This window comes from Mirounga leonina, unplaced genomic scaffold (assembly GCF_011800145.1).
Source record: "Mirounga leonina isolate KUSES-001 unplaced genomic scaffold, KU_Mleo_1.0 Mir_454, whole genome shotgun sequence".
Lineage (NCBI taxonomy): Eukaryota > Metazoa > Chordata > Mammalia > Carnivora > Phocidae > Mirounga > Mirounga leonina.
In genome coordinates this window covers 16,410,730-16,425,199 of record NW_023270763.1, presented here as the reverse complement: position 1 = coordinate 16,425,199, position 14,470 = coordinate 16,410,730, and the positions used below count along the sequence as shown (strand labels likewise).

General features: G+C 50.8%; 1 protein-coding gene across 1 annotated transcript; it reads left to right on the top strand.

The window, feature by feature from the left end:
* The first annotated feature begins 8,501 nt into the window (after positions 1-8,501).
* On the top strand, positions 8,502-14,235 carry STX4 (syntaxin 4). Its single transcript, XM_034988821.1, has 11 exons — positions 8,502-8,636; positions 8,825-8,926; positions 9,040-9,139; positions 9,275-9,349; positions 10,070-10,140; positions 11,696-11,804; positions 11,877-11,953; positions 12,173-12,310; positions 13,245-13,355; positions 13,456-13,554; positions 13,650-14,235. Exons 1-10 carry the CDS (start codon positions 8,607-8,609, stop codon positions 13,534-13,536), a joined length of 894 nt encoding a protein of 297 aa, XP_034844712.1. The 5' UTR covers positions 8,502-8,606; the 3' UTR covers positions 13,537-13,554; positions 13,650-14,235.
* Positions 14,236-14,470: the final 235 nt, after the last annotated feature.

The window sequence follows — 14,470 nt, the reverse complement described above, 5'->3', positions numbered from 1 at the left end:
GGAAACAGAAGTGCACGGAGTTTAAGTAATTTATTCAAGGCAGGAGCTGGGATCCAATCCCGGCAGAAATCCTGGACTAGCGAAACATTCTCTTAGCCGGTTGGTATCTGGCTGCTGGGGGCCTCGTTCCAGCCCTTCTCTCCATCAGAACCAGAGTCCATGTCATGCAACGGAGACCGGATCGTGGCTCTGACTTTGGAAGAACTGATGTCATTACAATATTGACATCGTCCTGTCCATTTACATGGTATATCTACCCATTAGTTTTGGATTTCTTTAAAATCTTTTGATAAAATTTATTTTTTTAAAGATTTTATTTATTTGACAGAGATAGCGAAAGAGGGAACACAAGCAGGGGGAGTGGGAGAGGGAGAAGCAGGCTTCCCGCCAAGCAGAAAGCCCGATGTGGGGCTCGATCCCAGGACCCTGGGGTCATGACCTGAGCTGAAGGCAGACGCTTAACGACTGAGCCACCCAGGTGCCCCTCTTTTGATAAAATTTAAAGTGTTCTGTCATGGAGCGCCTGGGTGGCTCAGTGGGTTGAGCATCCAACTCTTGATTTCAGCTTGGGTCATGATCTTGGGGTCATGAGATCGAGGCCCACATCAGGCTCTGTGCTCATCAGGAGTCTGCTTGAGATTCTCTCTCTCCCTCTCTGCCTCTCCCCGCCCCCAAAATAAGTAAATAAAATCTTAAAAAAAAGTAAAACGTTCTGTCATAAAAGACATTAACATATTTTTAAAAGGTTTACTTAGGCACTATATATTTCTATAAATGGTATTTTTACATTTCCTAATAGTCTGTTGCTATGATTTATAAAGGCAGTTTATTTTAAATAATTTCTCTTATTCCAGCAAACTTGCCTCCACATATAGCAAGAGCCAGATATCCAGGGGTGATCTAGGACCCTCCTACTCCCTTACCAATTTTTCCAATCTGCAACCATGTTTGATAGACTCTGTCACTTTAATGGATGTTCCATCCCCAACTCCAGGCCTCATTATTTGCTAACTGATTTCCCAATCAACCTTCACCTGGCCAGGGCAGTTGCGCCTTTGTGCAAATAGAAAAAGGTGTCCCTTCCTCAGGACACTCTACCCCCATCTGTCAGACAATTGTAATAAATATTCAAATATGCGAATGTGCACAATGTGGTTGGTGACTCTCTTGTGTGATAGCCATCTGTGGTGGCCCTGCACATGGCTACCAGCAGGATCATTGTAAAATGAAAATATGATCATAGTATTCTGTTATGGGCTGAATGTGTCCCCCCCCAAATTCATATGTTGAAGCCCGAACCCCCACTGTAACAGTATCAGGGGGTGGGCCTTTGGGAGGCAAATAGATTTAGAAGAAGTCACAAGGGTGGAGACCCTGATGGGATTGGAGCCCTTTTAAGAAAAGGAAGAGACACCGGAGCGTCCTCCTTTTGCCACGCGAAGATGCAGCAATCCATCCGCAATCCAGGAAGAGACCCCTCACCAAGAACCAAATCTGCAGGCACCCTGATCTTTTTCTTCCAGCCTCCAGAACTGTGAGAAATAAATGTCTGTTGGTTAAGCCAGCAATCTGCGGTATTTTGTAACAGCAGCCCAAGATGACTAAGACATATCTCTTTGTTTGAAATTATTCAAAGGTACCTTCTTTCTTTGATACAGTTATTTAAAATAGGTAATACTTTCACCTGGTTCAAAAATCTAAATGACATAAAAGGTTTACAGTGAGAATTCTTACTCTTGACAACGGTGCTTACCACCTTGTTCTCAGGAAACATCTGTAGGGAACCACTTTTATTAGTTTCTTCTGTAACTTTCCAGGATTTCTTTGAGGATACAAGCATACACACACGCACGCACGCGTGCGCACACACACACACACACAGACGTGCATGCCCACAGACACATTTCTTTTCTTTCTTTCTTTTTTTTTTTTTTTAAGATTTTATTTATTTGACAGAGAGAGACACAGCGACAGAGGGAACACAAGCAGAGGGAGTGGGAGAGGGAGAAGCAGGCTTCCCGCAGAGCAGGGAGCCCGATGCGGGGCTCGATCCCAGGACTCTGGGATCATGACCTGAGCCGAAGGCAGACGCTTAACGGCTGAGCCACCCAGGCGCCCCCACATTTCTTTTCTTATACCACAGGAGCATGATATACTCATTCTACACCTTGATATTTGACTAACAAGATATTTTAAAGCACTCTCACGTTATATGGGATGAACATCCTCATCCTTTTTGACAGCTGCTTACCTGCTGATGGACAAATTTGCAAACAAAATCCAATGAGTAACACTGATATATATGTCATTTCATACATGGGCAGATATCGTGAGTTAAAATTCTGTTTCCCCCCCTCCCCTTTGCACTGGCATGGACTTGTGACTTGTTTGGACTAATTGAATATGGCAGAAGTAATGTCATACAGCTTCTGAGCAGGGCCTCAAGAGACCTTGCAGCTTCTACTCTCACCCTTTTGGAACCATGAGGACACTATGCTATGAAGAAACTCAGGCTGGGGGCACCTGGCTGGCCCAGTCAGTAGAGCCTGCAACCCTGATCTCAGGGCTGTGAGTTCAAGCCCCACATCGGACACAGAGCTTACTTGAACAAACAAACTCAGGATAAAGTACCACATGGAGAGAGCGGCTCAGCCATCCCAGCTGACTCAACCATCAGAGCTAAGGTCTCAGACTAGTGAGTGTGACAGCCACGACGGGCCATCCAGCCCCAGCTGAGGTGCCCACTGACTGCCATCACGTGAGTAACGTAAGATAAGATCAGCAGAAAAACCACCTGGCCATCCTTAGAATCTGGAGAAACAATAAATCGTTGTTGTTTGATGCCAGTAAGCATCAAGGTGGTTTCTTGGGAAGCAATAGCTAACTGATACAGGTAGCCTTTCAGATAGATTTTCACAAGTGAGAATGCTGGCTCAAAGTGTGTATACATTTATAATTTTGATAAATATTATCTGGGTCGGGCGCCTGGGTGGCTCAGTTGGTTAAGCAACTGCCTTCGGCTCAGATCATGATCCTGGAGTCCCGGGATCGAGTCCCACGTCGGACTCCCTGCTCAGCGGGGAGTCTGCTTCTCCCTCTGACCCTCCCCCCTCTCATGTGCTCTCTCTCTCTCATTCTCTCTCTCAAATAAATAAATAAAATCTTTAAAAAAAATATTATCTGGGTTGTACCATTTTGCATTCCTGCCAACAACGGGTGAAAGTCCCTGTTTCCCCCCAGTCTTGCCAAAAGAGTGACAAAACAAAATGTTTTGTCGGATATAATGGGTTATTGCCAATGCAATAAAGGAAAAAAAGGCATTTCAGTATCTCTTTTCATTTCATTTCATTGTCTTTTCATTTCTCTCATTATGTGTGAAGTTGAACATCTGCATAAGTGTTTAAGGCCTTATGGATTTTCTCTTTTGTGATCTGTTATGTTCTTTGCCCATTTTTTATTGAACTGTTGGTCCTTCTTATCAATATGAAGAAGCCCTTTAAACATTTTTTTTTAAGATTTTATTTATTTATTTGAGAGAGAGAGAATGAGAGACAGACAGCATGAGAGGGAAGAGGGCAGAGGGAGAAGCAGACTCCCCGCCGAGCAGGGAGCCCGATGCGGGACTCGATCCAGGGACTCCAGGATCATGACCTGAGCCGAAGGCAGTCACTTAACCGACTGAGCCACCCAGGCGCCCTGAAGAAGCCCTTTAAATAGCAGAGAGATTACCCTTTGTATATGATAAGAATTGCAAATATTTTTTCCTAGTTTATTGTCTTTTGATTTTGCTTTGATGTTTTTTTGCCATGCAGAATTTTTTTCCATGTAGACAAATGTATTAATCTTTTATAGCTTCTGAGTTTTGAGTTGGAGTTGGAAAGGCTTCCTCACTCTAAGAGTTATAAAGGATTTTTGCCCATATTTTCTTCCAGTATTTTTAGGGGAGCTTATCCTGACAAATTGTGTGATCCATCACTTTTAAAATGAAGTTCAAGGCCAAGGTTATGGCCCATGTGATCAGGAGTAACCCACGTGGAGAGGCAACAGAAGAAATAGAAGCTAGTTTAGGAGATTCTCAGGGGGAGACAATGCATCCTGTTTGAAACATGTTGTTGAATTTAAGGTGCCTCTGGGACCTCCAGGAAGGGATGTCTGGGAGACAAGTGGATTCAAGGATCTGGAGGTCAGGAGAAAATTTGGGCCTAGAGATACGGATTTGGGAGCCAGTTAAAGCCACAAGACTGTATGTAGTGTCTGAAGAGGAGAGGTTCTCAGATGGAACTCTAGGGAGTGGTCAAAGTCAGGCCACAAACACAATCATGAGGAGAAAGCTGTGGGGGCTTCATCTCTGTGGGCCTTGGGGCTTGGCACAAAAACCGCCTCAGAGACTTGTAGGATAAACAGAAGCCCTTTACGTGAAACATGCATGAGTATCTTTGGCTCCTGGGGCCAGAGCAAATAGGGAGTGGGAAGAAGACAACCTCCCAGCGGTCAGCCCCACCCAGCAGGTGTGGAAGAGAGACCCTGTGACAGGGGAGGGGAGAAGGCTCAGTCTTGCAGGCAAAGTCTTCCCCCTCTCCTCCCCACAGATGATCTAAAGCAGGGCATCAGCAGGTGGCAGCAAGTTCCCAAAGGTAGGTGGACACAGTGCGCCTTCCCCCGGCCCACGTTTTCCTTGGATCATAGTGGAGAGGACAAGAGCACAGAACCTAGAGCTCCACTTTCTGGGTTCAAATCCCGACTCTCTCCTTCCCTACTGTGTAACCTTCAGCAAGTTACTTAATACCTCTGTGGCTCAGTTTCCTCCTCTGTAAAATGAGGACAATAACAGTACCTATCTTGTAGAACTGCTTATGAAAATTAAATGAGTTAATATTTACAAAGTGCTAATACTGGTGCCTGGCACATAGCAAATGCTCTATAAATATTACATTAAAAATAATAACTTCATTCATTCATGAATATTTATTGACCAGCTACCATTTGCCAGGTGCTCCTGGAGGTACTGGTGAAAATCCCTGTCCTCGTGGAGCTTCCATTCTGGTAGGTGGAGAGGAGGAGTGAAGACAGACAATATATAAAATTAATATAAATAATATAAATAGGGGTGCCTGGGTGGCTCAGATGGTTAAGCGTCTGCCTTCGGCTCAGGTCATGATCCCAGGGTCCTGGGATCGAGCCCCGCATCAGGCTCCTGGCTCAGCGGGGAGCCTGCTTCTCCCTCTCCCTCTGCCTCTCTCCCTGCTCATGCTCTCTCTCTCTGTATCTCTGTGTCTCAAATGAATAAATAAAATCTTTAAAATATATATATATATAAATAATATAAAAAATACATGGTGTGTCAGATCCAGGTGGAGACATGAGAGACATGAGAAGCTGGCAAGGCCCCTAGCCTCGTACCTGACGCACAGGGGGTGCAGGAGATGGAAAGCGGAAGGAGACCCTGGACAAGGAGCAGAGAGGAATCCGTGCGGAGACACTGGGGCTGCTCACCCCCTCAGGGTAATGATCAGCAGCAGCACTGCCATATAATGGCAGCAAACACTTACATAGCACTCAGTCCGTACCAGGCCCTGTTCTATTCACTTCACACATATCATCTCATTTAATCCTTCTGGCAATCCTTTGAGGTTGGTACTGTTATTGTTCCCATTTCTCAAATGAGGGAACTGAGGCATAGCAAAGTTATGTAACTTGCCTTAGAGAGTTGTATGATGAGGTGAATGAGCTGGGATTCCAGCCCAGGTCATCTGGCTCCAGTACAGGTAGGATGTTGGTCGGAGGGACCTGCAGGTGGAGGGGACCGGACCGGCTGCCATGCCTTGGGACTGGGTAGGGCTTGACCTTCCCAGAGACTGAAAGGAACACACATACACAGCCCTAATACCTACACATCCAAGACCCAATATACTTAACACGCACTTCAAGCTTGTTCAGAGGTCCCAAAAGGAATAACCCCCAAGTCATGACATAGAGATAAGGACTCAGCTCTGGAGAACTCCATCTCCAGAGCCATTCTCCCTATATGGACCCTGCGCCCCACCCTCTTCACATACCACTCCATGAGGCTTTAAGCCCAGCTTCCAGTGACCTTAAGCCACCATTCCAAACCCTGTGATCCCACCCAGAGACCACAAATACAATAATGAGTATCATAATCCTGGGAAATTTAACAAAGGCACCAACAACTCCAGATCACAGCTGGGAACTGAGAAGGCAAACCATCAAGAGGCTAACAGAGAGGCAGGTGGGACTGGTGGTCCTAGAGAGAGCTGGAACCCACAGTCGTAAAAGCCCACAGAGGGGGCAACCCTCAACAGTTCACAAGATGCTTCCATAGTGTTTCTCACCTCACTTGATACTGTTCAATTCTTACCTTAGGCAAGGCAGAAATTACCAGACCAAGTTGTCAAATGGAGAAATTAAGTCCCAGAGAAGAGCAATGAGTTATTCAAGACCACATGCAGGACTGGGAGTCAGATGTCCAAAAGCCCTTCCACTGTCCCACTCAGAGAGACAAAGTATGAGAGAGAGAGAGAGAGAGAGAGAGAGAGAGGGAATGGGGGGAGGCAGGGAGGCAGAGGCTGATATAAAAGACCCTAAAGTGGAGAAATCCTTCTTCATGATCTCCAGGGGACCCCAAGGGGCAGGGCTTGGCCTCCCGAAATCCCTCCAACCCTTCATTCCTCCTGTAGGTTGATCAGAGCTGCACACCATCTTCACTCCTTCGTTCCCAACCCCAGGTGAGCTGGGTTCTGAAGGGAATAGAAGGATCAAAGCCCTTCGAGTAGAATCAGACAGCATTTTTAGTTTCCAACCTCATAATCAATGAACTTTAGAGCAGGGAATACCCATAAAGATGATCTCCCCATCCCTCTAGGCCACCCATTGTATAGATGGGAGGTTGAGGCCCAGAGACAAAGAAGTCACTTTCCAGAAATCCATACCAACTCAGTCACAGGAATCTAGATTTCCTTACCGGGGCATACTAGAGAGAGGCCATTCTTTCCTTTGCTTGAACCTTCATGTAAGTTCCCTGGAAAGAGCCCTGGAATCCAGGAGACCTGATTTTTATTCTGGCTATGCTGAGACTCACTGAGTGGCCTTGGGGACTCCTCTTACATAATCTAAGTTTCATAAGTGAAAGGTGTTTTGTCTTTTAGGCCCTGATTTATCTCTGACCCCTAGAACAGTCTCTGGCCCATAATAAATGCCCAATAAATATCCATTGAATGAGTGACCATCTAGAGGGCTAGGGCAGTGTCACCATGAGAGGCTGAAGCGTGAAAGACTAGGGAACCACGAGCTTTATCTTCAGATACATGAAAGGCTAAATTTCTGTCCACAGATATTTATTGAGGACCCATAAGTGCTGGGTACTGGGGATTCAGGTAAGAACAGGACTGCCATGCCCTGACCTCAAGAGCTCACAGTCCACTATAATGTGGAATGTGTGCAGATTTTTTTTTGCGGGCTTCAGAGGGTAGACCCAGATGCTAGGTAGGGAGTTAGACGTAAGTGGCAGACTGCTCAATGTAATACAGACACTTTTCTCAGCTTTAGTTACCCTGAAATGGTCTCATGCTCAGAAGGTGGTGAGTGCGGCGGAACTGCAGTGTTCAAGCAGGGCGCCAGCCGCCCACCTGTCAGAGGCTGCGCCAGGAGTATGCGGGAGAAGAGATTTCTGCCTTGGGTGAGGTCACTTTCCACCCCCAGATTCTCTGCCTACAAAACCCTGCAATTCTCTAACGCTGGATCTTATTATTCTCTGAATTTCAAGGTCCCATGATGGTGACAGCCGCGAATTCTAAGTTCTCTGTCTGCCCACACCCCCGGACCCAAAAGAAATGAAGCCGAATTCAGCAAGGGGCCTACCACCCACTGCCTCAAAAGGTCTCTGGGGATAGCCAGTAGCCCCCTCCCCGCTTCGTGGGGGCTGGAGGGGCGTAGCTTGGGCGCCAGGGTGCCGGAGACGTCGTGGGGAGAAGGGTGTTCCAGAGACGGAGTTGACAGCGCCGAGACACGTGACAATCAGAGCGTCACGTTGTGTGGTCCGCGAAGGTGGGACCGGGCCGGTCATGTGACGTGTGGGGGGGGGCACCATGGGGTGATGTGAGATGCAGGGCCTCTTAGATTACGCACCAATGACGCATTCCCACCCGGTTTGGCAACTAGATTTCCGTTGGAAGATGGGACAGTTCCGGCAAAGGGGGCGGGTTCTCACGTCCTGGCAGCTTTGCTTCCGTTCGGGGCGCCGCAGCTTCCGACCTCAACCTCTCCCTCGGGCGAGGAAGAGACGCGACCCCGTGCGCATGCCCCGATCATCCCAGAGGGGCGGGGCTGAGGCTGCGGGTGCGGGAGGGGGGGAAAGAAAAGGGAATTCCAACCTGTGGAATCTTGGGGGGTCCCCGAGGTCGGCTTCTTCCCATTGACTGTGGATGGTGCCCGGGACAGAGCCTCTGGTGGCTCGTGGGGTGGTTTGGGGGTCCGCAGGGTGAGGGCGGAGGGGAGTGTCACTGTCAGAGTGCGAGTGCGGTACGGGAGTTCCAAACTTAGTCTTGAGGCCCTCGGGGCTCCGGCGCCGGGGAGAGGGAGCTCGGGCCACCATGCGCGACAGGACCCACGAACTGAGGCAGGTGAGAAGTGGGGGCTGCAGGGTTGGACACGGGCGGACGGGACGGGGTCTGGCTGGAATACAGGACTCCTGGTCTTCGGGACAGGGAGGGGTGGTTGAGGGCTAGGAAGGAAAGACCCGGAAGTCCGTGAGTCCTGCGGGGAGAAAGCAACAGCAAGGAAGTGATGCCAGTGACCCCGGCCCTGGCAGGGGGATGACAGCTCGGACGATGAGGACAAGGAACGGGTCGCGCTCGTGGTACACCCGGGCACGGCACGGCTGGGGAGCCCGGACGATGAGTTCTTCCAGAAGGTAAGAAGCTGGGGTCTCTGCCCTGTCTTCGCGAGGGGGCTGGATGACCCGAGGAGCAGCGCGGTCTGGAGTACCCCCTTATCTCCTTCAGCCGTCTCGGTCACCTTCCCCAGGTCCGGACAATTCGACAGACTATGGTCAAGCTGGAGAATAAAGTCCGGGAGTTGGAGAAGCAGCAGGTCACCATCCTGGCCACGCCCCTTCCCGAGGAAAGTGAGTGAAACCCCAAGTGCAAACGCAAGCTCAGCCGGAGGGATTGTGGGGATTGTAGTTCCATGCAGGTGGTGGCCAGGGAGGTTTGTTGAGGTAGGGGCTGCTGTTTGGGAGTCATGGCTTTCTCTTGTTCAGGTATGAAGCAGGACCTGCAGAACCTGCGTGAGGAGATCAAACAGCTGGGGAGGGAGATCCGATCGCAGCTGAAGGGTGAGCTCCTAGGGCCTCAGACAGATCCTTCCCTGTGGTCCAGCCCAGCTCCTGGTATATCTGGGGAGTGTGTGGCCCAGAGAGGCCCGTGATGTATCCAGGTCACACAGCAGGCCTAGGCCTAGAATCTCTTTCTCCTGGCTTCCTACTTTGCACAGCACATGCCTGCCTCTCGAGCTCCTTTATTTGAAAGGAAACTATTTACTCCTACAATTCTTGCTGCCCAATGTGCATTCTTTGGACAGGCAGATGGGGGTTTCTCAAGAGGCCTCTGTACACCTGTGCGAATTCTCTGATGTACTGCAAAGAAAAATATACTTTCTCCCATCAGAGGCTCAGAATTATTTATGATCAATTATTTTTTTTTAAAGATTTTATTTATTTATTTGAGAGAGAGAGAATGAGAGAGAGCAAGCACATGAGAGGGGGGAGGGTCAGAGGGAGAAGCAGACTCCCCGCCGAGCAGGGAGCCCGATGCGGGACTCGATCCCGGGACTCCAGGATCATGACCTGAGCTGAAGGCAGTCGCTTAACCAACTGAGCCACCCAGGTGCCCCATTTATAATCAATTATAATTCCCAAAAGAATCCCATGGAGATAAGCACCTCTCTGTTACATGGATGGGGTATGACCCTGGCCCTGTGTCCTGGTTCCCACATGATTTTCCGAAATCACAGATCAAATCCCCTTCCCCACTAATACCCTTGTATCTTCCCACAGCCATAGAGCCCCAGAATGAGGAAGCTGATGAGAATTATAACTCAGTCAACACAAGGATGAGAAAAACCCAGGTGGGTTATTATTCCCAGAACTAAGACATTTTGCAAGGGTTTCATAGATCATTAGATGGCCGAAGTAAGGAGGAAGGGCTCTTAGAGATCAAGTCCAATCTGATGGTTTTCAAATGGGGAAACTGAGGTTGAGAGAGAAAAAGGACTTGCCCAAGGTCAAGACTCCCGACTCCCAGTCCACTTAACATCCTGTCACCTTGTCCATTTAATGAGAAGTTGCTGAGTCCCCAGATATGACCTGGGTTTGGCTGTGGAAGGCATGCTTTCTAGAAACCAAGATGGGGAGTCAAGCTTGACTAGATGACAAAGACATTACTCACATAGGGTTTGGTAGCTAATATCCCTGCCCAGGGAAGAAGGGGGAACAGTCATAAATGACTGGGAGGTTTCCTGCCCATGTGACAGGGACATGCTCTGCCCCATGGGTGGAATTCAGGAAGTGAGGAAGAGGAACTTCCCTGGAGACAGAAGGTCACTGAATCAACATCTTAGTAAGGAGATTTGAGGTGATCTAACTGCCCACCCCCCCGCCCCGGGTGCCCAGTGAGGAGTAATTTTACTTCCTGGAGGTCAGAGTTGGAGTAGGTGGGCCCAGAGCTCAGCAAGTCCCCTAGATTGAAGGTAGAGCAGTTTGGGCATCTTGCAAGGGTGCAGCTGAAGGCAGGAGAGCAGATATGTCTCTGAGGAAGGAGCTCCAAGGAATGAACACATTGAAGGCAACAGGGGAATGGACAAGATGAGAGGACGTTTCAGGGGGAGCCTGTGGTGGCCATCAGTGTGAGAGGCTGAGGGCGCAGCTGGACCTGTAAAATCTAGGCAATGGACTGACCTCCAGGTATATTAGTCTAAGCAGTGAGGCTGGTGTTCAGCAAGCATTCACAGGTATTCATTGAGTGCCTACTGTGTGCTAGACCCTTTTCTAGCTGTTGGGGATCCAGCAGTGAACCAAAGAACCCTATCCTCATGGAGCTTACGTTCTGGTGGGGAGAGACAAACACCATAGTGAATATGTACATTATTTTAGAACACAGTTAAGCATTAAGGGGAGAACTGAGGAGAAGAGGGGTTGAGAGTGCTGGGAGAAGGCAGGTTGCCGTTTTAGTAAGGTAGAGAAAACCTCATTCAGAAGGTGACCTCAACCCAGAACGCGCCCGAACTCATCTGATCTCGGAAGCTAAGCAGGGTCGGGCCTGGTCAGTACTTGGATGGCAGAAGGTGACCTCTGTGCGGCATGAGCATTCTAGGCCCAGGGAGCAGTGAATGCAGAAGTCTGAGGTGGGGGTGGCTTTGGTGGGCGAGGGGGGAGGAGTCCACCATGGTTGGAGGGAGTGAGGGAGGGAACGGCTAGAAGAGGTAAGGTCACAGGGGAAATGGGGGAAAGGGAAGGTCATGCAGGGCCTCATAAGCCCTGGTAAGGGCTTTGGCTTTTACTTTGAGAGAATGGTGGTCAAGGGGGCAGGCACCTAGAACAGCTTACGCTGTTTGCTCGCTGTACCTGTGGGGATGTTGAGGCCAAATCCTTCCGGGGTGCCCAGCCTATATTCTCTACCACTAGCACGGGGTCCTGTCCCAGCAATTCGTGGAACTCATCAACAAGTGCAACTTGACACAGTCCGAATACCGGGAGAAGAACGTGGAGCGGATTCGGCGGCAGCTGAAGATCAGTGAGTTGTGGCGTCTAGCCTCCAGGGTCAGGTAACCTGACCCAGCTCTGAGCCTGGCCTTTTCCTTCACAGCGAATGCTGGAATGGTGTCTGATGAGGAGCTGGAACAGATGCTGGACAGTGGGCAGAGCGAGGTGTTTGTGTCCAATGTGAGTGGCCACAGCTAGCCTCCCTCTTCTGGGACTCTCATCTTCTCTGATTGAGGGGATACGGAGGCCTGGAGGGGAAGGAGTTAGCAGGCCTAGAGTCACTCATCGGGGCCCCAGCCCCAGTTCTAAGCCCGAGGGCTGCCTGAGAGCTCAACAGGAACTTCTGACCTGCTGCCGGGTTCCCCATGACCTGTCTGTCCGTTCCTATCCACTCCCCAGATACTGAAGGACACACAGGTGACTCGACAGGCCCTAAATGAGATCTCTGCCCGGCACAGTGAGATCCAGCAGCTTGAACGCAGTATCCGTGAACTTCATGAGATCTTCACTTTTCTGGCTACTGAAGTGGAGATGCAGGTGGGCACCCAAGATGGCCGGCTGGGCTTGACGTGAGACCGTGTTCAGTCAGAACCCCCGCTGTGGGGCGCCTGGGTGGCTCAGTTGGTTGGGCGACTGCCTTCGGCTCAGGTCATGATCCTGGAGTCCCGGGATCGAGTCCCATGTTGGGCTCCCTGCTCGGCAGGGAGTCTGCTTCTCTCTCTGACCCTCCCCCCTCTCATGCTCTCTCTCTCTATCTCATTCTCTCTCTCAAATAAATTAAAAAAAAAAAAAAAAAGAACCCCTGCTGTGACTGTCGGCCCATTCCACCCTCCAGCCTCTCTCCCCGAGGCTTTCGTCCCCCCCGCCCCCGAGGCTGGCCCTCACTCCTCAGAGGGCCTGCCTCCGCAAATCTGTATGAGGTTGGGGTGGGAGTGGTCTTCTGCTGCCCCTGGTTTCATGGGGTGAGGTAAGCTTCCAGCCCTGTCCTGGAGGAGCTGACCCCTAGTGCTGCAGCCAGTGGCCTTGGGGCCACTGGGGGAGGGATTTCATTCAGTAGGAGTACTAGGACCTGAAGGCTGGCGGTGCCATGAGGAGGCAGGGATGGGGAGGGCTTCACAGCTGTTGAGAGGCAGGCCTAGAAGAATGGGCGAATTCAGACAGATTACGAAGGGACAAAAGTTCACCCTCTGTGAAAAGGTATGAGCACTTGGCTCCAAGCCACCACAGCAAATGAAGGTTGTAGGGGGTAAGGGAGCAGGGCGGAAGGGACCACATGATAAAGGGGAGCCCGGAAGCCGCCCTCAGGTGTGCGAACTTTTGTCAGATGTGGTCCTGCCCCACACCTTTGTTAGTGCTGTGTTTGCTGCCGGCGGACGGCCTTCAGGCGGCTAGCGTGAGCAAGCAGAGGGGCTGCTGGGCCCTCCACCCCCGGTCATCCCTACCTGCCTGAACCACCCCCTCCTCTGCGCAGGGGGAGATGATCAACCGGATTGAGAAGAACATCCTGAGCTCAGCAGACTATGTGGAACGCGGGCAGGAACATGTCAAGATTGCCCTCGAAAACCAGAAGAAGGCTCGGAAGGTGAGCCTCCCCTCCCCTCCCCTCTTCTCCCCTCCCCTCCCCGGCCCTGGTGGTCTTTCCTCCCCTCCTGAGTGAGTTTCCCTGAACTCCTCTCCCGCAGAAGAAAGTCTTGATCGCCATCTGTGTGTCTGTCACTCTCGTCATTGTGGCAGTCATCATTGGTATCACCACATTGGTTTGAGAGCTTCGCACATTCTTGGTGAGATACTGTGGGCCTGCCCCCTGGCCTGCCTCATCCCAGGCCCCAGCCTTTCCTCGTCCCCTCAGACCCTCTTCTCCCTCCTTCCCTTGCAGGCACTAAGAGCACCAGAGACCCCGGCCTGCCCTCTCTCCCAGCAGCTGAGGGGGGAGGGCAGGACAGAGCCTCCAGCGGGACCCCCTTCCTCACACTGGCCCTGAGCAGAGGGGCAGACAGTTCTCCTGGGGTTGCCAGCCTCTCATTCATGGGGGCTTCCCCACTCAGGCCACAATGCCTGGGGGATGGCCTGCAGTGTCCTGTTTGGCTGGGACACACGGTTTTGTAAGAAATTAAAAAAAAAAAAAGTGCTTGGAGACTGCCATGTGCATGTGTGTTCCTGGAAGGGCCGGCGCAGGCCCTTCAGGCATCCAGCCTCCCCTTTTCCTGGCCATCCTTGGGGCCAGGCCCAGCCGAGGGAGACTCACATCAGACCGTTCTAGGTGCTGTGACCACAGCAAACTGGCACTGCCCTTCTCTCCGTGGGAACAGGTGGGACAGGGAGGGGCTAACACCCGCATCTGGCTCAGTATTGTCCTTGGGGAAAGACTACTGGGAGCCCCTAACCCCAGAGCAGTGAAGCTGGGCCAGGCCAGGCTGGGACATAGGTGAGATGTGTGTGGGCATCGGGTATTCCTGAGGTCAGGAAGAGGCACCGTGAGTAATGGAGGCTGTTACTTCAGATACAGTGAACAGGGAAAGGCCTGTCTCAGAAGGGGTGACATTTGAGTGGAACATTAAATGAGGAGGAGCCAGTATGGGAAGAAGCAGGGGGAGAGTTGCCAGGCAGAGGGGAGCAGGCAGCCCTGTGCCCAGAAAAGGGCATAGCCTTTGACCTAAGAGTCTGGCCTAGAGAGCCAGGGACTCTGGATCAACACAC